This window comes from Argopecten irradians, chromosome 2 (genome assembly GCF_041381155.1).
Source record: "Argopecten irradians isolate NY chromosome 2, Ai_NY, whole genome shotgun sequence".
In the NCBI taxonomy this organism is placed as follows: domain Eukaryota; kingdom Metazoa; phylum Mollusca; class Bivalvia; order Pectinida; family Pectinidae; genus Argopecten; species Argopecten irradians.
The window spans coordinates 27,901,965-27,924,470 of NC_091135.1; the positions used below are offsets into that span (position 1 = coordinate 27,901,965).

At 34.7% G+C, this 22,506-nt stretch overlaps 1 protein-coding gene across 1 annotated transcript; it reads left to right on the forward strand.

The window, feature by feature from the left end:
• Positions 1–594: 594 nt before the first annotated feature.
• On the forward strand, positions 595–22,142 carry LOC138315017 (degenerin-like protein del-10; the record flags this gene model as incomplete). The annotated part of the gene is given in 11 exon segments (XM_069255728.1): positions 595–762; positions 10,255–10,419; positions 11,202–11,317; positions 15,859–16,040; positions 16,302–16,455; positions 17,180–17,236; positions 18,459–18,585; positions 18,588–18,601; positions 19,463–20,852; positions 21,010–21,101; positions 21,323–22,142. Coding segments are annotated over 11 exon segments (2,605 nt in total), but the record flags the coding sequence as incomplete, so codon positions are not given.
• Positions 22,143–22,506: the final 364 nt, after the last annotated feature.

The following is a 22,506-nucleotide window of genomic DNA, read 5'->3' on the forward strand; positions in this document are numbered from 1 at the left end:
TCCTATGTAATTTGATATATCTATGGCATTATATCTAAAACCTATAGTTAGTTATTTACTTGGTTTCGCTCGAAGCGAGACGCTTCGTTGATGCGGATGAAAAGATCTATTCATTTAACCGAATGAGAGTGTACTCCTCTTTACTACCGTGGGAAACATAAAAACGCATTTGCAAACAGTACCAATTGTGTAATATCAATGAAACAATTTGAAAATACTCAAACAACAATGATTTCTCATCAAGGAAATAATTTATATTACATGCCTTTGGTATGAGCCAAGAAAAAGACGACACAACCATAGGAGAATTTCGATACCGTAAAAATGACGTCATTCTGGTGAATGTGACGTCACTTTTTAGCGGGACTAAATGACGTTTCTTTCACCGGAAGGTTCTGGGTCAAATTACAAAAAGTTCCGCAAGATATGGAACAAATTCACGTGATCGTATTGACGGATAAAGCATTTCGTATTGACGGATAAAGCACAAGTTTATCCGGCAGTAGTTATCCGTCAGTATGTGGGCAGTTACAGGATAAACATTCTTACTTGACATCGATAATTGTTCATAACATAAGATATCAACTGTTACAGATTGCTGTGGCTGATGATGATCTGCGCCTGCTCCTCAGTGTTGGTATACCAGATAGTGGACAGGGTATATTATTACTACGACTGGCCAGTTACCGTCAACGTGAGGGTCAACTACAACACTTCACTTCAATTTCCGTCTATCACAATTTGTAACCAAAATGCATTCAAGTAAGTTGTTTTTGTATCACAAATAATAGAAATCAAGTTTATCATTTGCAAATTAATGTTAAATGCACATGCATTACAAATTGGTCTAATAAATGATTGGCATATTTATACCTGTAAGTAACGGTATTGGTAAAATAATGTTAATTATTAATAACAGTACAATAAACAATAATTTATATAATTACTGGAAATGCATACAACACGTTGCTATATACATTCCTTCAAATAAACATCAAACCATTGTTCAATTGCGATAAAGACGCGTTCAATCGGAAGACGTCGTGTAGAACAACACATTATATTCATATAAATAATAATGTCAATATTTTATGATACGGATTAAAGAGCATATCCGGTTCCAACAGCAGTTTGTTTGTGTTTGATTAATTACAACGTCATATTAACAGCTGTGGTCATGTACGGACGGCCTCATAAGTATGCGGTGTGTTGCGTGTATGTTGTGCAAGGTGCGTGTTTTGGGAGACTGTGGTATGTTCGTGTTGTGTCTTCTTGTATAGTGGAACTATTGCCCTTTTTATAGTGCTATATTACTGAAGCATGCCGCCAAAAACACCAAGCAACACACCCACCCGGTCACATAATACTGACAACGGACGATCCAGTCGTCCCACTCCCTGTATGCTGAGCGCTAAGCAGGAGCAGAAACTACCTCTTTTATAGACTTTGGTGTGTCTCGGCCAGGACATAACCTTGAGCCTTCCTCACAGGGGGGAACGTTTAACACAAGGCCGAAATTGAGGCGGTGCCAAGGTAGGCATTAGGAAAGATAAAGTCAGTTAGGAACTTCAAGCAGTGGTTGGAATAAAACAGTATGACATCATCGGATCATTGATGACGTTATCAATTTATAACGTGACACCGGGCAAACAAGAGTTTGAGTCAAAGTTTAAAATCTCTAGGAATCAAAAGGCAACAGACTTACAAAGCCAGATACAATAATACAATAGTATTACACATATTGGTCACCAGAAAGTAGGCATTTTTGGTCTAAAAGAACATTACAATAAATTGATATTGTTCGCCAGATGACCGTTTAATTTCAAGAGGTAACAGGGCAAGAAATTAAACGAAACAAAAAACATCCAGCAGTCCTTGTTTTCAGCATCAATGGAAATTGACATGACATCTGGATCAATAATTTCTACCTAATCGCAATTTCTTGATGTGATTTCTTTTCCTTACAAACCTTTAAAGCTTTCAGAGAAATAGTAATACGCTTTTGTAAACACAATTAAGATTACTAATCAAAATCACATCACTTACAGTTAAATACTAGTAGTATTAAGACAACTGCAGAATGTCAAACAGCCTCAAACACAAAAGGATACGATCTTTACTATATGCTTGTTTATTTGTTTATTAAATTACTGTCGCTTTTATGCAGTCATCATGCATTGGGGCAGTGAGTACAGTTTTATAGCCCTAGCTGCAGGGCAGTCAAAGGAATGTTGTTAACGAATCAGTTGATATGACTTACGTTACAGCTAGACATTGCTGTTTTAAATGATTAATAAAGAAATAAAACTTATCTTAATATATCAAAGTTATTTCCATCCCATACTTAAATAAACAAACAGAGCAGTTTCACATGGGGGGGGTGGGGGGGGGGGGGGGTGTTATAATACCCCCGTAGCGAAGTTAGGGCGGTATACTGGAATCAGCTTCTCTGTTTATCCGTCTGTGTCAACACTATTCAAAACGTCTATCAGATCTGCTTATTATACTGTAAATCAATTTTCCTTCGCGGCTTCTCAATTTTGTCATTTCCATTTTAAACAGTTTCTGTTTCGCGGAGATAAAGTGCGGATTTAAAATTGAATCGAGATATCAATTCTATAATTTCAATAGTACTAGCATTATCTAAGTTATTACTTCCACGAGATAATCTTTTTCGAATTTACATTGATCACGGAATTCGCGAACATAAATTGCCCGCGAAAGAAAGTTAATTTACCGTTTGGTAGACTATTTTACGTCCTTTTAACAGCCAGTGTCATTTAAGGACGGCCTCCCATGTATGAGGTGTGCGGTGTGTATGAAGTGCGTGGTGCGTGTATTTGGAGACTGTGGTATATTCGCGTTATGTCTTCTTGTAAAGTGGAACTCTTGCCTTTTTTCATAGTGCTATTCCACTGAAGCATGCCACCGAAGACACCGAGCAACACAGCCCACCCGTTCACATTATACTGACAACGGGCGAATCACTCGTCAGACTCCGTCATACTGGGCCCTAAGCAGGGGCAGAAACTACCACTTTTATAGATTTTAGTGTGTCTCGGTCAGGGGATATACCCCAAAGCTTAAGCCTACTACATCCGGGCGAGGGCTCAACAGAAGGCTAAAAGAAAAGATATAGATCCTAAATTTAGTCTCCTTATACATTCATGCAATAGGGGCATCAGGTACAATTCTTACGCCCTACCTGCAGGGCCGCATATTTGATGACGGTTTGTTTGTTTGTTTGTATGCTTGATTGATTAATTAATGTCCTATTAACAGCTATGGTCATGTAAGGACGGCCTCCCATGTATGCGGTGTGTTGCGTGTATGTTGTGCGAGGTGCGTGTTTTGGGAGACTGCGATATATTTTTGTTGTGTCTTCTTGTTAAGTGGAACTGTTGCCCTTTTATAGTGCTATATCAATGAAGCATGCCACCGAAGACAACAAGCAACACACTTCACCCGGTCACATTATATTGACAACGGGCGAACCAATCGTCCCACTCCCTGTTTGCTGAGAGCCAAGCATGAGCATAAACTATCACTTTTATAGACTTTGGTGTAAAATATAACAACAAAAAAGATATTTTCTACTCATTAGGAAGCATTTATCTTATGACATATTGCAACGCCCTGTTACAATTCATTAGCATCTAGTATTGAAGAGATTAATGTGAATGAGAGAACTTGTCAATATTAATGATCAAAGTCAATATCGTGATTTCTCTATGGATTTCGCCCTTACTGGCGTCGCAAATAATTGTAATCTTCATATCCATACACGATTATAGAAATCAAAATACATCAAAGCATTAGGTAAGAATATTAATGAGAACTATCGCAGGTGTTATCGCCTGAACTCCCAAACATGTCTACTTCATAGGCTAATTCGTTTTTTGTCTAAAATATCATTTGATTTATATTGATATATATATATATAATGTATAAGGTAACGACAATAGAAGGTATTAAGAAAAGCATTTGATATAATATGATTTTTGCATGATATGATTATATTTTTGTTTTCTTAAATTCATTATTTTGAAATGGAACGAAATTATATAAATAAATACTGCAGATGTTTTCGTTAATGAAGACTTCTAATGTAAGACAAATATCAAATAAAAATGAACGATAAAACAAAGTATTATAATGAAACTTATTTAACGCCTGCCCGTTTATATTATTTCTTATCAATAAGGGTATTTGAGATTGATATGAAAATGTTGCATATTTAATAGGCCTTCGGGATTAATGGAGATTACTTTAAAACAATTTAAGCAATTGCCCGAATATGAACACTTCATATATGGTACATGTATATCACACCTTTCGGAACACATTTTGAGAGATCCACAAGGTAAAACAATACGTCTTGCAAGAATAAATCGAAAGTGTCTATAATTGTGCAATCTTTAATGCTAGAATTCATTCCGTTTTACATATCATGGTGTTACAACGTATCGGTGCCAGAATCAGATTTACTGGCTGGTCTAGGGCAATACACTCATGTCGCCGGAGTCTGTATTGCATGGCTACCCATGCAATAAAGCCTCGTGACGTCACGGCGTCAACAAAATTACTATTTCCTAGGTAAAATTTTAACAATTTTTTCCACAAACGTTTCTGGTTGTGCTAAAGAAGATGCAAACAACGGAATTTGTGTTGAAAATATCACGTTATTCTTCATATATAGAAAATTGACTTGCAGTCGAGGTTTTCTTCGAATCTATTTCCAAAATGGCGGGATATTATAGCTGTAAAATTGCAATAAAACGTCGAGGTATGGAAGAAAAATAATAATTCATTATCGGATATGAAGGATAGGGATAGTCTACTCTTGGGATCACAAAATGTTGCAAAACCCTCGAAAAGCCTCGGGTTTTACTACATTTTATGACCCTCGCGTAGAATATCCCTATCCTTCATATCCACATATGAAAGAGTCTTATAATATAATATGTTATACCAAGTTGTCCAAACACTGATTATTTTGCTGATTATTGTTCACATTACATAACACGGATTATGTTATAAACAAATTCATTATGGTGAATAGTATTATACCATCTTTAATTCACAAAACATTGAAACATTCATCATAACTGTATATGGATAAAATGTACGATAATTATATTGGAGATACCATGCGAAATCACGTTATTGTGTGTCCAGCCAGTCCCGCCAATTATCGATGTGCAAAGCATCCGTTCTATGATGTATGTGACCTTGATATCACAAGTGAAATAAATGCATTCTTTACCAATAAAACAATTAGCAACAATATCTGTTCATAAACGTACGTCCCCGTACTGTATATATTTGGTTGGTTTATTTTACGCCCTATTAACAGCTAGGTTCATTAAAGAACAACCCCCCTATACATAGTGCGTTTGTATGAAAGTCTTTATTTTGGGAGGCCATGACATGGTCATTTTGTGTCTCTGTGCTATGTTATTGAAGTCTAATTAACGATGAGACCCTTTCTCACAGTGCGAGCCCTCAGATATCGGGTAAAAATGGCGTCAAATAAATCACTTACTTTTTTACATTTATAATTATATATATATATATTTATTTTTTACACATATCAGCTGACGTTTTTTCTTTGGAGATTTGAAGTTTTTTTAATAAGATCTAAAAATATTTTATTTCATCATTGTATATTTTTACATTTTCAATATTACACATTGGAATATTCATTTGATTTAACATTATTATTCGAGTTATGTAAACCAACGTAGATAATACACTTGACCTTTATGAACAGGCCAATCTAGTTCAAAATTTAATTTTATATATATATCTTAACATATTTTTGTTTAGAAATCCAGTTTTCAATATGAGGAAAACAGTTTTAATTCTCGGCCCTTTAGAACATTTTCAGATATGCTTATGCAATCTAAATTAATAAATTGGTTTGAAAACAGTTACAATTCTTTTTATTTTCGTGGTTTGCTATTCTTGAAACTATGAGTTTAAACACATAAACACATAAGAAGGGCATATGTTAAAAAACAGGAACTTTGTGGTTAGTTATGTATGAACAATTATATGCATGTATGCCGCGCATAATCATACAGCTTTTGTCGATAACATCAATAGATGGATTTGAAGTGTTTTCTGTTTGCAATCAACCGTCAACTGTACTCAAATGTAAAAACTGGACGAAAAAATAACGAAAAGGTTTTGATCTAAATATGGTTACAACTAATGTTGTTCAAGGCTGCCATGCCATTTATGTACTAAAAACTTGTTAAGATCTGTGTTCTAGTTATTGAATTGAATTGTACGATAACAATTATGTAACTACATTGAAAACAGCGAGTAAATATTTCAAGGACGTGTTTCCGTTATACTATACACGGCATTGTCATGTTTACCCATGAATAAACACTATATATTATATTATAAGATATTTTTTGTAAAACAAGCAATATTTTAGTGTTGGGGTATTTGTTTATATTTATGAAGGCTAACACCAAGGCCCCAATCTTGGCAGCCTTCAGATATATAACATGTCTGTAGTATTAAGTGTTTGTCAAATTAATGAACTGTCAGTGCATTATAATACCTGTCTGCAATAACTTAAAAATATTTCATTTTTTACATGTTGCAGTTTAAAAAAAAAGGAAAAAAAAACAACCTTGAGATGACATCAATGTTCAATTCATTTAATGTACAAAATGTTATCCAATATTGTACCATGACATGTTTTTTAAAGCTTAAAACCCTTGTCGTGCTGTATTGTTTGATATTATGCAGACGTTTAAGGCTGAATTGTTGATTTTTGTTGGGTATTTTTTTCACTTTACAGCAAGTAAAAAAAAAACACCAATTAAATTTCAATCATGAATAAAAAATTACTTTAATCATTACAAATAGTTATTTTAGCTTGAATATTACGACGAGACAGGACGTACCAATACGTATTTTGATATCGAATTCTTTAAACGTACATAAATGTAATTTAGCGCTTTTGGAACTGTCTTTAAATTGATATATTTTGTTAATTGGTATTTCCGGTATTAAAGCACTAAATTGCGCTATTTCATATGTGTGCTTATAAATCATAATTAATATTTGTTTTGCATCTTCGCTAAAATAAGTACGTTTACGGTATTACCATTATAAGGTCATAGTGGTGTATTCCCCCCATTTTTCAAAATTTTTGATTCTCTTAAACTTACCAGCAAGCAAGCCGAAGAAACAAACAAAAGAAGATAAACACAATGTTTTGCTATGGAATTAAATTATTTTGGGGGATTAAAATTGATACTGATTTTATACATTTTTCTACAAATATAAGTTTTTTAGATTTTATATGTGTGGAAATTGAAGGAAACATTACTTGTGCCCTGTTACACACCTCTTTTATTGCCCAGTTCGGCAAAGAAAATGTTTGTGTTTGGGTTTTTTTCACTCAAGATACCTAACACCTACCAGCACGAGGACGCAAAACAGAAAAAAAACCACAACTATGGCCTAAGTGATTATGTACTTACAGAAACCTAATAATATCTGATAAGTGGTTCCTCCAAATGCATTCTTTCACCACAATCTCGGACCTCTACTAACTCCATAGAAAGCCTTTGTGCTCATTGTATATAGCCTAATATTAAACGAATTGTTGGAAACACAGAACGCTTACTGTTGCATGACATGTGTTTAAATTATCATGTCAAAGGTCTCTTTACAATTTTTGGGGGGTTTTGCTTCCCATTGAAGATAATTTATTATGGTAACGTTCGTTTTTTACGATTTTCTTTGTAACGCACAACATCATGTTGTCTGCCAACCATATAATACAAAATAGGTACTGTAATAGGCACAGACTAAGGAATAGCCAACTAGTATGTACGGATGTCCTCGTTACAGAATAATAGCTGGGGATTACAGGAACACTTGAGACAAGGGCTTAGACAATAAGCGTGGTATAATGGTAACCTTTATGATAGAAAAAGTATTTATCTAGTATAGTCGTCAATTACTGTATTCGAAATAAACCACACTCTGGGAATAATTGTGTCTCTGCTGGTTGATTTAAAAACGATCCTACAATCAGGTTATTATGATGTTTTTCTTTTCTTTTTATTTATTGCTTTAAGAACTGATATCCAATTGTATTGTCGTCTTTTACTATGAAAGGTTTTCTGATGTTCGACAAGGACTGCTTATGAACTCCTTTTTGTATTTGGGCGTCAAGGTTCTTTGCTGTCTAGTATTTTCTTGCAACATTTTACAAGTTCGTGTGCAAATATCTACTTCGCTGGATATCAAAATTATGAAATTGATTCATCCTAAATTATTTTTACTTAGTAGAGCGAGAAGTTCCGTATCTTCTGTTGACTGTATACTTGTTTGTACACTGTTAGGTCTTTATCGTTCTGTCTGGGCTGTTAGTGCTGTTTGTCAATCCCATTACCATCATTCTTCTTGATTGTACTTTGTGAAACGGGGCACTGCTGTTGAATTACCCCTGGTCTGGGGGACAATCGACTGTGATAGCTTTTTTTCTTCCCATCAAAATATCGTTAGAAACGATAAAAAGTATGACTCCGTTTTGTCCTTTATTCGTTTAAGATATAAAAAAGAACTGCCTTTGTCTGAATATCATAGACATCTTAATTAGATAGTTCAGCTATTTTTGATCATCCTTCAACAAACTGTAGAAGCATTTGTTGTTCTAGAGTCATTAATCTAAACATCATTTTGATCCTTTTAAGAGAATCTCACATTAAGTGATTGTTTACTGATACAATGATGCACTGGGTAATTAACCTACATAACGTGGTATCAGAAGATCACGACAACAATGTTTAACACGATCCACTTGGTGTTACAGCTATAACAGATCGGACTTGTTCGTGTTTCAGCATACATGTAGAACTTCAATCAAATTTTAGATAATGAAACAAACTGATAATATGTTGACATGGAAACTTAGCAAACACTTTAAAATTATGATTCTTATCATGTTTGTATTTACTAAAATAATTAAAGGAAACTGTTGTTTGGTTTGGTTAATAAGTTGCTACAACCAGGGTCATGGGTCATTTAATGCTGCTCCACCGCTGACAAATGGTATTTTTCACTATCAAAAGCAGGAGCAGAAGTATATTTCTTCAGTTAAAATGTTACTTACTTTACACCATTACCATAATTGCAAAGTTGAAGCTTCTTATTTTATTTCAATATAAAAATTGTAAAAATAATTAATTGCGTCCCGAAAAAAATCCGTGGCACTGTATTATATTGAAAGTACAACTGATTGCTCGTGCATCAAAAGCAAAATAAATTATTTTATATTATTTTGTGTAAACTACACAAAACACACATATATATTAACGATTATACATCAGTTATTGGTCAAATAATGAGTATTGTTTATGCTCTGTCGGCGGTGGAGTATATTTAGGGCGGACTACCGTTTGTGCAATGTATCGCCGTATTTGGATGTTTTTGGGTGCCGCTGTGAGGGAACTTTAGCTAATCTCCTATTGCAAAATGCACACTGCCGGACACACTTGAGAATCATAATTGTCACGTTATAGGCACAATTGTTTTTCTGATAAAATCAACATCTGAAGGCTTTGCGCTTATAAAAAGGAGCTTACGGTAGTTGGATGAAGGTTAATGTCACAGTAGTGTCCTTCAGGATCGGTATGGTCAAAATTCTTGTTTAAAATATCTAAATAAGTTGATTATTATAATAATCAGCCCGGGTAACAGTGTGGTTTTTTTTTTTATTAATAAGCGTCCTATTAACAGCCAGAATCATGTTAGGATGGCCTTCCATGTATGCAGTGTGTATAAAGTGCGTGATGCGTGTTTTGGGAAATTGCGGTAATTTCATATAATGTCTTATTGTTACTTGTCCTTTTATAGTGCTACATCACTGAAGCATGCTGCCGAAGACACCAAGATCACAGCCCACCCGGTCACATTATACTGACAACGGGCGAACCACTCGTCCCACTTACTGACAACGGGTGAACCACTCGTCCCACTTATTGACAACGGGCGAACCACTCGTCCAACTGCCTGACAACGGGCGAACCAGTAATATTGATTCATTCGACCTTTCCATTCATTTGACATATTAATGAACTGTCAGTGCATTATTAATACCTTTCTGCAATAACTAAAAACATATTTCATTTTATACATGTTGCAGTTTATAATTTCAATAACAAAAATATAGGTTCGTGTTTTCAGTTTATTATAATTGTGATTCTATGTTTTACTAAGGGCAACGCTGTCTAACGACCTCAACAGATACCGATTATTGGAGAGTATGTACACCTATCCAGACACCTTCAACGAACACGACCTGGAAAGATTGGGCGGACAGAATATCACGCTGGAGGATTTATTTCTTCAATCCGCGCATCAAAAAGAAGATTTTATTTCCCGGTATGTTATCTTATACTCAAACAGGAACCGCAAAATTTTGTGCTTGAAAGGTATTATATAAAGTCGTCATTCAAACCCCATTCGTCACACACAACTCATCAAACAAATCAATCTATTGACTCGATAGTTGCTTGTTTAGAAACACCGGGTTCCTATGAAACATTAACTTTCCACGTACAAGTAAGGAAGTTGGTGATAATCAACCGACCATCATAACATTTAATTACAAGTTTATTCATTTAGTCACAAAAAGAAACGGACACTCTAAAATGTTTGTTTGTTTGATTATTCTAACGTCCTTTTAACAGCCAGGGTCATGTAAGGACGGTATTCATGTATGCTGTGTGCAGCGTGTGTGAAGTGCGAGGTGCATGTTTTGGGAAACTGCGGTATGTTGGTGTTGTGTCTTTAGGCATAGTGGAACTGTTGCCCTTTTTATAGTGCTATATCACTGAAGCATGCCACCGAAGACATCGAGCACTATACCCCATCCAGTCACATTATACTGACAATGGACGAACCAGTCGTCATACTCCCTGTATGCTGAGCGCAAAGCAGGTGCGGAAACTAGTTCACAACTACCAATGTTATAGACTTTGGTGTGTCTCTGTCATGGTACAGTACCCAGAGCCTACCTTACAGGGGCGAGCTTTCAATAAAAGGCCAAAAGTAAGGCGGTGTCCAGGGAGACGTTAGGAAGAATAAAGTCAGTCAGGAAAAAGAGATAAAATAAGATCCTAAAACTAACATGATATAGATGTTGTTTCGTAATGTCCCACTAGATGTTTATGGAAGGGCTTGCCATGCAGTACAGACGATTTCAACACTACGATGACGGATCATGGGGTGTGTTACACGTTCAACGAGGGAAGGAATCAGGAATACATTTCGTCGGTCGGTAAGACTTTAGTTATTAAAACATCTGCTATCGGTATGCAGCTAAAGCCATAAATCTACAGATTTACGAGCATGAGTCAAAATGTATTTTTTGTTGAATATAACAGAAGATGTTGATATCAGTTCTTGTTAACGGTATGAATTCATTACTTCGTCTTTACTCACAAATTGAATTGTTAAAAAATAAGCAGAGAAGGAACACACAAAACAACGTTTAACTCCACTTCGGAATTCATTTCTTGCAACCCATAAGTTCATTTTCCCAATAATCTGGGTTTTCATTTCTAACATCTCTGGTTTTGTAACTCCTTGATATTGCCGATTAATTGCCCTCGTCGATTTTGTAGATAGCTACATGTAATGAACATTCAAAGTTTGATGATTCATAGTCTGTTTAGAAAATTTCAAATGCAATAATTTGGTGTTCACATCTCCTTGCTAGTTTAGGATATGTAAAACACTTATTACGATACTGTGTACGGATAGTGTCGTATAACCCGCTAATGGGGTAATAGTATATGGAGTTTGGCCAACGATTCAGAGTATAATAATAACTTAATTGTGCAATTAGGTTATATTGACCAATTTTAAAAGCACCATTCGTTGCTGTGTATCATTTACACATTTTGCTAAATGGGACGCTGTCTGCGTTATTTATTTTAACAGTATTTTAATTTAGTCATCTAATCGTTGTCATTGTGTATTTGGATATAGGTTAATGACTCGTATGTCCTTTTCCTCGTACATTGTCCTAAAAGTAACAAACATCCCAATAGTGAGAGGACTGTACCTCTGTTTATTCTACGTAACAATTATAAGAAATTTGATATAATCCCTTCAGTATCTTCCGAGGAATTGTCATCTTCACATTGTTCCTTAAATTCATTTTATAACGTGGCATCATTCAGAACCATCAAATTAAATCTAAGTTCAATCCCTTCAATACATTATCAGAAAGAGCGATAGAAATGTCAATTATTAAAATTCTAGATTGCAGCCTGTCGGCCATCTTCTTTCGCGATCGAGTCTAAGGTGCAATAAGCAATGACTAGGCACTAAGTCGAACCTTTAGTACGGAGAGACAAATCGCGGCCAATAGGCGAGTTGAAGAGCTCATAAATATAATACAAAACACAGTTTAGATCGATATCAATAGATTGTATGCTTAGAATTGATTTCTCCATTTTCACAATCAGCAAATAGACACGTAAAAACTATTTTTCGCTTTCCGACCAATTAACTTATTTTACAATTGTGTGTTGAACAAAATACAAAATGAAATATTCCCAGGGAACTATCACAGCTGCTATCTACCGATTGTTATCAATTCAAGTGTGCAATTATCAAATTGAGAATTCATTAATGATTTCCTGTAGATAACAAAGATACGAGGAGAAATGGCACATTTCTATAGATTTATCCATCGTTAAAATTGCGTAATCGTCATAGAGTTTTAAACGAAAAAAATGCTGGCTGAAAAAAAAAATTCATAAAAGTATGTTTTCTGTAAAATTAGGCTAAATGCTGTCTCAATCCTGTTGATTTTTTGTCCTAAATTCATAACGATAGAAAAATATACAAAACTATTGTATTTTTACCTTATTTCGTTTTTCCCGGAACCTAAAAAATCAAAGAATAGGCAAAAAAGGAAATGAAACCCATGTCAATTTCACAATATTTGTTTATGAGATGCCAAAGCAAATATATTTTTGCAAATATCATATAAAAACAAGTTGTCCTGGATCAAAGAACGTGTTACACCTACCATTGAATTTCGCCCACGAACAAATTAAACAAAACCCAGGTGCATTTTGTAGTACAATGAAAGAAAACCTGTAAGATACCTTTAAACAATTCAAAAGGCAACAGGGGCCTGTGCTAGGAATGATTAAATGTTGCCCTCCTGAGGTGTACACCTAGGTTCCTTTTTTGGTCCAAAAATATATTAAATTAATCTTCAATGTCGTAAAACGATATCATATTCTAAAGAGTACATATTTCGCAAATTTTGACTGAATATGTGTTGCTTGAAAAAAAATAATAAAATAGTCTTGAAACAACAAAATTGCCAAATTTGTAGGCCTTTTTTAAAGATGCTCCACCGCCGACAGAGCATAAATGATATTCATCATTTGAACAATTATTGGTGTTGAATCGTGTATGTATATGCCTAATTAACACAAAAAATAATATGAAATAATTTCTTTCGCCTTTCATGCATGGGCAATCAGTACTTCATTCCATATAGGATATAGTGCCACGGAATTTTTTCGGGATGCACTTAATTATTTTTCATATTTTTAACTTGAAATAAAATAAGAAGCTCGAACTTTGTTAATTGTGGTAATGGTGTAAAGTAATTTTTGTTACTAAAGAAAAATATTAAATGGTCTGCTCCTGTTTTTGATAGTGAAAAAAAAACATTTGTCAGCGGTGGAGCATCTTTAAGCAATATCAAATTCTCACCTAAGTAGTACACCCACCTCCGGTGTTTGTACACCAAACTATTTTGTAATCATTTGGCCTATAATGTCAAAAAAGATAGTGAAAATTTAACAACAATCGGAAACTTGTAAAATTGTCATCTAAAGATAAAACTTCAAGCAAACACTACAACTTTGCTTTATATTTTCTGTTTATATATAAATTAGTTTCGAAAATTAAGATCCGGTAAAACAGTTTTTGTGTGACTTGAAAATAATGAGTGCAGGTAGCAACGGACCACTTCTTTTTATAATGCCTAGCTATACATTTCCAGTTAATGTTTCCAGAGTCAGATGTAAGTAAAACTTAGTGTAAAAACAGTATTTAAGATGCTAAATAGCATGGTAACACCTTTGAAAATATTGGTTCCATGGTAACAAAATGGAGCCCTCTGATTGGTTGAAATTTAAATATTGGCAGATTTAAGTGAAAATTGGTATATAGCGGTTATAAGGTATGCTAAATAACATGGCATCACTTTCAAAAACATTGGTTTCCATGGAAACAAAATGGAGACCTCTGGTTGGTTGAAATTTAGATATGTTTAGATATAAGTAAAAACTGGTACATTTAGGTTATGAGATATGCCGAATGAGATAGTAACAGTTTTGAATAAATTGTTGTCATTGTACCGAAATAAAGGCCTCCTGATTGATCAAAATTAAGAATAAAGCTTTTATGGTGCATGTGGTATTTTGAGATTGAATAGATTTTATTTAAAAACCAAATATCACTTTGTTTCCCTCTTTAACCTTTTTAAGTCAATATAAAATAGTTTTTATCCACATAAGAGAGGTGGTTAATCCTAATTTGTATCTTTTGAGTTTCAGGTGCTGACGAAAATATATTTCTTTCCAATATTTTTTTTGATTTCTGAGGTCACCAAGGAAATCTGTTTCACCCTAGAGCATATCTAGTTGGGTTTTAGACTGATATTGAAAATAAATGCAAGAATAAAATTGCACTAATTACTAATTAGTTTACAAAATTTAATTCCTAACTGTTGTTTTATTATGGTAACTATGATAAATTCTGAATTTACAGTTATCAAGGGCAAATATTGATTTTTTTAGAACAATCTCATTGCTACTTTTCAGCCTATGAAACGCTATTTTCCCGGATTTCAATTTTGTAACAGTCTCTGTTATAAGATTATACAATGTACATGTACCAATGGCATGTTTTAAAAATAGTTAAAACGTGTGAACAAAATCGATAACATGCCAAATATTTCTAGCCAACCCAATATCCTCAACTTTGATCCTGCCAAAAAAAAATTATTGTATTGCTTGAAAATTAATTTGTAGCAAAAATCTTTGGAAAATATCATTATAAATGGGTATAAGATTAAGAATGGAGTATCTTTTATAAGCAAATATAATTTTTTAAAAATACATGTTTAAAAGGTGGACACAAGGGGACCTTATTTTCAGATAACATCATTTTTGGCCCTTTATGCCTTTAAAAAATAAATAGATAAGAATATAGTTGTGTACCTAGACCTTTAACACTGCAAATTTTGGAAATAAAATCGGAGCGTGGGCAGATTTTGCAACCCAACCCTTTATAGGGTACACTTTATCAAAAAAGAAGGCACCAGGCAAAACGAAGCAAATTAATATTACGAACTGATTAAGAATAATGAAAAGTATATGAAAACAGATTTCAAACTTATTCATAATAATAATTTGCATGAGTGTATGGATAAATTTTAACCACACCAAATAAAATGTATGCCAACAGTTGATTTCCTGAAGAGTTTACAGCTGGAGCATATACATGGACAGTTCATTTATTGGTTCAAATGTATTTCGGCATGTTTTAGTTATAATATATAATGAAAAGCGGTAAACTCTATACTATTTTTAATCACAGAAGTGATATTTCTGCAGTATTTCCACATTAAAATCACGTTATTATAATGATGAATCAGCCGGAGATTAAACAACGCAGAGTAATTTTCGATAAGGATCTTGGCAGTAGAGATAAAAGCTTGGCAACTAGAACAAATATAATGAGAAATGTCACGTTTGCATTAATGATTTTGTCTATTTCTAGGAGTTGAGAACGGCCTACGACTGACCCTTAATGTGGAACAGTACGAGTATATGCCCGGGCCACACGATGCGGCGGGGGTTAAGATGTTACTGCACGCTAATGGTGAAGTGCCACGTGTACATGCCCTAGGTCAGGCCGTGTCGACGGGTGCCCATGTCTTCGTTGGTGTCAAAGTGTTCAGTGTACGTGAGGTTATTTATTGTATACCACATATGCTACTTAATTAGTACTAAGTGTGCTATGATGAGGCATCATGGACATAACGTAAAACGTGAATCTATGATGAATTAACATCCTATAACAACCACGGTCATGAACGGAAATGGTTTAGAACAAGATATTCAGGAAAAGGATACCGTGGTAACATAGCAGTTACAATTTTACATTAAATTGAATTACAGTATTGACAGTGTAAAAATTATTTTATACATAATGTTTTGTAGATAAGTAACCTGCCCCTGCCACATGGCAGATGTAGTGAACATCAGCTGGAATACGTTGATCAGTTTACTATGGACGCTTGCCAGATGGATTGTCTAACGACACTGGCCAAGGACAGGTGTGGATGTCGACATACATACATGTTACATAAAAACGGTAAGCAAAACTGTTTAATTGGTTTTTTGTAGGTGGATAATGACACGTAATTTCCAATATTGAAGTATTTGTCGAATAGTCGGCCTTTGGTGAAAATTGATGTCATATTGATTTGCTCTCAAACTTATAATTACATCCCATTATTGTTAATTTAACAAACTCAACATAATGATTATCGATATTGCCGCATTTAATTTAAAGTGTCAGAAAATCCACTTTCCTACTGATTGGTCAAATTGCTCTGGTTCAAATGAATCAGTTGGTCGTGAAAAAACATTTCAAGGATGACGTCAGTGCCACATGTCATAACGGTAATATTTTCATCACATCATCTGCGGGTAAAACAGATGGTAAAAGCCTATAAATATTATATTAGCTTACATTACCAGATGCCCATATTTGGTTTTAAAAACAACGTTTTTGTGGCTTTTTTTCCCTAATAGATCTATATCCATGTCCAATTTTAATGTTAATTCGATATAGATGAGAGAAAAAGAATGAATTGGTTGATATAGTTATACTTTGATTGTAGTTTTCCTATGTTGTCATAATGGTTAGCATATGTTATTGAGTATTATTCATTGTTAAATAAAAGACATGATTCTTCTTAGATTTATGTAAATCTTCTGATTTCAATGGGTTTTTTTTAATCTTTAGTAATTACAGGAACATTACCATTGTTCTGAGACATGCAAAAGCTGTATCGGAGTTTTGTATGTTTCAGGGGACCCGCCTGTGTGCACGTTGTACCAGTATTATACCTGTCTGAATCCGCTGATAGGTAATTATGACTATATGACTACTATATTTTCCTTGCAGTTAGTTTATTTGTGTGATTAAATTAACGTCCTATAATATTTAAAAAAAAAATCCGTGCACAGTAAAAAGTTTAGTACCCTGTTGTCCCACTTACCTTTGAAATAATCTTGATTGTTTATTTGTTTGTTTGATTAAGGACGTGCTGTGATTTGCGTGTAGGTTGTGAGGGGTGCGTCTTTCGGGAAACTGATGTATATTCATGTAGTGTTTTATTGTATAGTGGAAATGTTGCCCTTTTTATAGTGCTATATCATTGAAACATGCCGCCGAAGACACCAAGCAACACACCCCACCCGGTCACATTATACTGACAACGGGCGAACCAGTCGCCCCACTCCCGTTATGCTGAGCGCTAAGCAGGAGCAGAAACTACCACTTTTATAGACTTTGGTGTGTCTCGGCCAGGGGACAGAACCTATAGCCTTTCTCACAGGGGCGAACGCTCAACACAAGGCCAAAAGTGAGGCGGTACCAAAGGAGGGAAATAATCGAATTAATCTTGAAAAGAACTAAAGACTTCTAAAGTTTACTAACACAAACAATTCTCCAATAACCTCACAAACCAAATGTGGATTGATTTTTGACTATAATCAGAAAATATGAAAGATAGTTTATACCAATACTTTGTTATGTGCTCTTTATATTCCCATTTCCTTAAATAAAGTATCAATACTGTTTGGTTTTATGAATCAAACAGGAATTTATACCAATATTCATGACGAAATTGCTTATTTATTAAACAAAATGTTTATAAAACTAGATGTCTACGTAGGTTATTTAATATTACAACACTTAATAATTCAATAAAAGACTATCAAAAGGTCCAATAAAAGTCTATAAAAGTCATATTTTATGTGCGGTTGTCATGACTCTGGCTATTAATTGAACGTTAATTAATCAAGCAAACAGTACAATGTGACTCTTGACACCACCTCAATGTTGGCCGTTGGTTGAGCGTTTGCCCATATTAGGAAGGCCCAGAGTTCTGTCCTCTTATAAGAGATAGTTTCTGCTGTTTCCCTTAACAGGAATATACCAAGGTTTTCGAAACTACGCGCCCCCGCAGTTCAAACACGCGAGACACCACATTCACAGGAGGCCGTTCTTAATGACCTTGGCTGTCCATACGTCTTAATAAAGCAAACACTTTATATTAAGGTAATTTCTTTCTTGGTATCCCTCAGACGAGTTCCCCAGTATCCACGATAAACACTGTGATTGTCCTGTGCCCTGTAACTTTGTCCTGTACGAGCCGGATATATCCTATGCTTCCACCTCTGAGTACGCTGTCAACAAATTCCTCAACAACACAACAACAATGATAAAGGTAGGATATCTTCAAAGAGAACAAACCAATTACTCCTAAATTGTTTGAAGTTACATTGGCCGTATTTTTCATAGTTACGAATCAAAAGGATATTTTAATATGTTGTACACCACATAAAGTTACCAACATTTTGAGAATTACAATACTTTCAATATATAGTTTTAATCAAATAGGAGCCGAAAATGGTTTTTGGCAGTAATGTGAAAATGTACAATTTTATTTCACATTTTTAAGTGATATAAGTAATTGCAAAGTGAAATCTATCTATTGGAATGTTTCATCTAAACATACACAAGACGTACAAAACAAGAATTTTATATTGCATGTCTGCTTTGTAACGAACATTTAAAAGGCATCATGTTTGTCTGTCCATTTGAACTGGTTCCACAGTTTAATTCATCAAGCCTTATGGTTTTCAATATTTCACTGAAAAATACGGCACATATAACTTTAAATTATCAGCATTTTCCCAATAACAACCTGTTGATGAAAGAATGCACAAGAGGGCCAAATGCCATGTATCGCTCGTTATGCCAAACAATGTTATTAGAACAAGTTAAGAATTGATTCCTTCAATGATTCTTAAATAAGTACCTTTATTCCAAGGGTAGCTCAGGGCCAATATTTGGTTCCAAACTTTATCAGATATAGTCGAATCCACCAATTTCATGTTTTCCCCATCTAAATACTTTAAATGCGCCTAATCATTGTTTTAAAAAGTTGGGAAAAGTTTGCAAGCAAAATACAATGCTGGCTTCTCTTGCTTGATTGTTGACATTGAAATTAATTAATTGCGATTTAAACCGATACGCGTCATAGTAAAGTTATGATAATGGCTGTAATCCTATTGTTATTATACAGAGGTACTGTCAGCTGCATTGTTAAAGGCTACCGAAGTGACGTCAAGGATGGAAAATGCAACTTTTAAATCAACAGTATCTCTGGCTGAGAATTTTGAACACACACTGGTTGACGTGGAATATCTACTGTTGGACAAGTTGAAGAGCATGCTGGATAATCTTACAGCCAATGTGAATGAAAGCTATTCTGAGACCCTGGATGTGTATAACCACAGGGAATATCTATACAGGTACCAGGAATATATAGTGCAGAAGAATTTTATCCGGGGTAGAGACGCCATGGAAGAGCGAACGATTCATATAGTAGCATTAGCTTATGCTGAATTCATCCTTACTATCGAGAGTAGGATAAGAATGCTGGCAAATGAGAACTTCACAGATCATTCCGCCAGGATAATGATGCATGAAACAACCACACTGATGCTACAAAATCGTAGAGAGATAATCAACTTGGCTTATGATAATTATTCTACGCTTATAAATGCGTATGATACCGGATTGCCAATCTTCAACTACTCATTTGAGGGGCTGGCACGCCATTTCAACGGTCCAGCAACTCCGAAACATCTCATCATGGAGGCACGTGTACACAACAATTATGCCATCAGATATGGAGAACGATTCGGTCAGTACTTGAACAAAACCATCGAAAGGTTAGATTGGTTACAAGAACTCTCAGATATCGCCTATTTAAACTCTACATTGGATGAAGACCGAATGTTTTACTGTAGAGAGGAGTTCAAATACTATATGCGTAATTTTGTTTTTGCAAGAAGTGTATTCTACTTCGATACAATAGAGTGGCCTGTTGGAATCCTTCAGAAACGTTTAGAAGACTTCAACACTGTATGGCGGCAATACATGTCTGTTATGGAAAACATTCTACAAAGTTTAAAGTCGTTACTGTTGGAACTAAACAAAACGGAGATGTTATTTTTAAACCCGTTGAGTAAGGTTAGGCAGGACATCCTGCTATACATAAATGACGGGAGTGTTACAAAAATGGAAATCGTAGAACTGCTGACTTCACAGTTGATACAAGATGGTATGTCAGAGTTCAAGATGTTTTTCCAGAATATACGAGTACGAGAAGCGAATCTGATTGATTGGAACAATCGTATGGAGGAGGACGTGATACAAATATGGCAGACAGTTGTACAGGATATTGATTCTATTGAATACTATGAATACACGAATGAATCTAGATTCCTTCGAAACTTTTCCGATATCGCCGAAGAAATCAGATCGACATTTTCAGAGATACGAACTATGTGTCAAATGTCTCAAGTCGTCAATAACAAAGACGCCTTGTTTTTAGATGCACTAGAGGCATTAATAGCCGACGCAAGAACTTATAAGGATTCCATCAAAATAGATAGCGATTTTATCAAGTGAGTATTTGATTATGTCCTGTAATTCGCATCAGAAGATGGCAGTTTTGTATACATTTTGTTCTATTCAAAGTTCAGCTACTTAAAAAGATAATGTATTTATTGCTTTTATTTTCGTATTTGCATATAATAATCATTTTGTCATTTGTATTTACAGAAATAACTTCCTTCAGCTCGATATATTCTACCGTCAGATGAGCTATGAGGAAATCAACCAACAGCAGGCTTACGATATTTTTGCCCTGCTTTGTAAGTTGTAACTAAACAATATCTTTTGTTCAACTTGTATATTGTATTGTAGATCTCGAGCACATCATGAAATATTTATGCAGTTAATACGCTTGGATCAAGTGAATGTTTTCACGATTTCCCTTTACTTTTTCATGTACGTATATGAATAAGAATCCACCCGATTTTACAAGATCGAAGATTCGTATTAAATCTACATTGTAAGATTGTATATGTTACAGGCGATATTGGTGGATCCATGGGGCTGTTCCTGGGCGCCAGCGTTCTCTCCATTGTCGAGGTGTGGGATCTCATTCTGGTGCAACTCCTTGCTAAAACTCGACGATTTATGTCAATAAACGCTTCAAGTGAAAAACTATAAAATAAGCACGGAAGGAAACAATTAAGTTGCTTATAAAGCATAAATTAATGGTGCTGCTTTATACTCTGCCAATAAGACATATCTTTATCGCTTTATAATCAAAGGTACTAAATACCATCGAAAAAAGGATCGAAATCCAACGCATATTTTCTCTAGACATTTCAAGACATTCGTACTTGAAAATAGTGTGAACATTGTCCGCCTCATGTCCTTGCGATGCGCACCCATACGCATGCTTTCTTCAGATACTAATGTGGTAAAAAATACACTTGAAGAATGAAGAACTGACAAACCCACCAGATATTATAGTAAACATTGACTGAATGTTATTTTTATCACCTCCAGCTTCAGTTTGTGATCTAATTTTTTGTTTGGCGAAAAGACGCAGATCCACTGAATCAAAAAGTGATTTACGTTCTGTATATTCTGCAGTTGGTATCAATGGAGCGATGATTAGGAAAGTGAAAAAGGTTATGTTGCAATTGGACAAAACAATCAATCGATGAGTGGAAAGACAAATTTTTGTATATTCTGGCAATAACCTAAAAAATGTCGTGTCACACTGACATTATTCTTATTTTACAATTGTTGCAGCCACAGTTGATAAAACATCGAAGCATTTGGATCTCAGATGATGTGATAAATGTATATCGTACGACAGTAATAAAATGTTGTTTCTTTGTTAGCATTTCAGTATCTTAGTCGAGTTTCAGGTATCTAGAAACAAACGAAAGGTTCTGCAGAAATCTTGCTTTTATCGTAAATAGAGGATTATTCGTCAAGTTCATTTATTTGGACAAACGTCGTGGCATTACAGCATAATATAAGTCAATTATTAACACTCGGGGTCCAAAGAAAGTTATAATTACATAAGACGGGCGATGCTGGGGAAAAGCAAATTAAAAACAAGAATGAAATGATCTAATTAATTTAGACATGCGATATCGTCACGTCATGAACAATTATTGAACTTAATTGACGACAAATCACCTCGAGCAAACAATAATACCAGTATATGTAAATTCGGCTCATGGATTACATATC